The sequence below is a fragment of the Calypte anna genome, chromosome 25 (genome assembly GCF_003957555.1).
Source record: "Calypte anna isolate BGI_N300 chromosome 25, bCalAnn1_v1.p, whole genome shotgun sequence".
Lineage (NCBI taxonomy): Eukaryota > Metazoa > Chordata > Aves > Apodiformes > Trochilidae > Calypte > Calypte anna.
This window is the reverse complement of record NC_044270.1, coordinates 922,160-924,461: the sequence shown is the minus strand read 5'-3', so window position 1 is coordinate 924,461 and position 2,302 is coordinate 922,160. Positions and strand designations below refer to the sequence as shown.

Genomic DNA, 2,302 nt, shown 5'->3' with positions numbered 1-2,302 from the left:
TCACTGTGGTCTAATAAGCTTAAACCATCTATGTTGCAATTTCCCTTTTTATCAAAAAAAAATAAATGTGACTGGCTAGTGCATATGGATTTGTGGAGTATTTTTGCAAAGAGCCAGGTGTAGTGTTGTTGTCATGCTGGAATCAGCAGTTAATGGGGAAGCATAGAAGAAAACAGCAACAAAAATTAATTTACGCCACAGGGAAGAAATTATTTGCTCACCAAAAAATCTGCAAAACACCACGCCCAAAACTGGTGGGCTTTAGATATTTTTCAAATACATTTGAATAAATTTTCAGATGCAGATTTTAATTCTATTTCAAATTGCAAGAGTGCAATTAGTTCTTCTTTACCCAAGGCCCTTTGTGTCAGATCCACTTGCTTTTGCAGAACTATGTCTTGGTGCCACCAAGGCTGGTGCATATGCATTTGTGAGCAAGGGTTTGCTGATATTCATTGCTATAAAACCCTTTTTGCATTGGTTCTTTCTGCCAATGGTTACTATCACTCACCTGCATCTTACTGCAGCTACATGTCAGGTCCCTGGTATTCCATTAATCATTGAGGAAGGAAAAGATCACAGCTCACTTGTTTGGAGCTGGAGACCCAGAATCAACACGTATTCATTTAAAAGCTTCCCATCCCAGTAAGAAGAAAAGGGTTTTCATACTAAATACACTTTGAAATTACAGAATTTTGCCTGAGGTGAAAATTCAGCCCATCATTTAGCTCCACTGGTGCCTGCAACCAGGGAGCATCCACAAGTGCCTCTGCCAAACCCAGATGTCTCAATACCAGCCCAGGACAATGCACACAGAAGCACCAGGAGCTCAGTTTCCTGCACAAGTTACAAATCCAGGTTTCAGTAGCCTTCAGTAAGTTGGCATTAATTACAGAAAATACCCAATTTAAGTGGCAGGGAGAGCAGATTTCCTCTTCGAGCATTTCCTCCAATGGACGTTTCTCTTTCAGCTCCCACTTTGCTCAGACCCAGACCACCAGAAACACTTTCTGATGAACAAGATAAATCAGATAAGCAGTTTAAGTGCATGGTCTGACTCCGGATCTGGCAGAGTTCAGGAGAGAAAGGTAGCAAATCTAGAGTATAAAGGATTTATTCTGTACATTGTATGCAATTTAGGTCCAAAACTCTTCCCTCTGCTCTGTTACAAAGTATCTCCCCTGTATATAGAATCTTCTCAGTGTTTCTTGGCTGTAGAATGTTTTATTGACAGAAAAAGACATCAGCCAAATCCTTATATCTACTCATCAGGAAGTTTTCGGTCCAAAAAAGGGTAAGAAATTTTCCAGAAAGTGAGCTGTTAAAAGATTTTTCCAACAAACATGAGGAGGAGACTTGGACTGTGATGCAGCATAACTTTAATGAGAGTGAGAAGCATAATAAAAAGGTAAAAAGTGTAAGTATATATGTCTAGGCTTCAATAAGACAACAGCTAGTTTGTCTTTTCATCCTGGGTTTCTTTTCTCAGTGTTGCTGTGAACTGAGACCACAAAGTCCCATCTACACCCAAAGGAAAAAAAAAAAAGTTTCAACAGAAGTATGAATTATTCAAAGAATAAGACAAGCAAAGGTCTGATTCTAGGAGATGCCAGCTTCCCACAGCTCCATTGACCTTAGGTGGAGTTGTGGGCATCAAACATTACTTCTGAAAACCATGGCCATGAGCTCAGTCCTGTGTTGGGTTTTGCTTCAGCATTCCTGCTCATTTCTTCCTGGTTGCTCCTCACGCTTTAACAGGGCTGACCACAGACACTGCTGTAGGTGCTGTAGCCACGGTAGGGTCGGCTGTAGCTGCTTCCAAAGCTCCCAAATCCCAAGGAGCCCCCGGAGTTGATGGGCACTCCTTCAGCACTCAGGATGCTGCCAACAGCAGCAGAGGTGGTGGATCCCACAGCGGTGTTCTGGGGGAAGGAGCTGAGGATGGGTCCAGGCAGGGTGACCACCACAGGAGGGGGTTGGATCACATAGGTGGATTCCTGGCACTGCCTGACACAGGGCTCATTGCAGCTGTTGGCCAGTGGGGTTGGGCCACAGGAGGTGGGAGGACAGAGGTCATAGCAGGACATGGCTGTAGGAGAAAGGGAAGTCTGAAACACCAGGAAGAGAGTAAATGTGATATAAAAGCCACAGCAAGTTTCTAAAAGTCAGGTAAGAGGATGACATCAGCCTGGAGAAGAGGAGGCTCAGGGGAGACCTCATCACTCTCTACAACTCCCTGAAAGGAGGTTGGAGCCAGGGGGGGGTTGAGCTCTTTTCCCAGGCAACTCTCAGCAAGACAAGA

At 43.9% G+C, this 2,302-nt stretch overlaps 1 protein-coding gene across 1 annotated transcript; it reads right to left on the bottom strand.

Moving 5' to 3' along the window:
* Positions 1-1,751: 1,751 nt before the first annotated feature.
* LOC103536415 (feather beta keratin) lies at positions 1,752-2,087 on the bottom strand. The gene has a single exon (XM_008502579.1). The coding sequence runs from the start codon at positions 2,085-2,087 to the stop codon at positions 1,752-1,754; it is 336 nt and encodes a 111-aa protein (XP_008500801.1).
* Positions 2,088-2,302: the final 215 nt, after the last annotated feature.

Bases quoted from the DNA above. Each gene is read 5' to 3' on its own strand.
- LOC103536415 (XM_008502579.1), bottom strand. From the start codon at position 2,087: ATGTCCTGCTATGACCTCTGTCCTCCCACCTCCTGTGGCCCAACCCCA.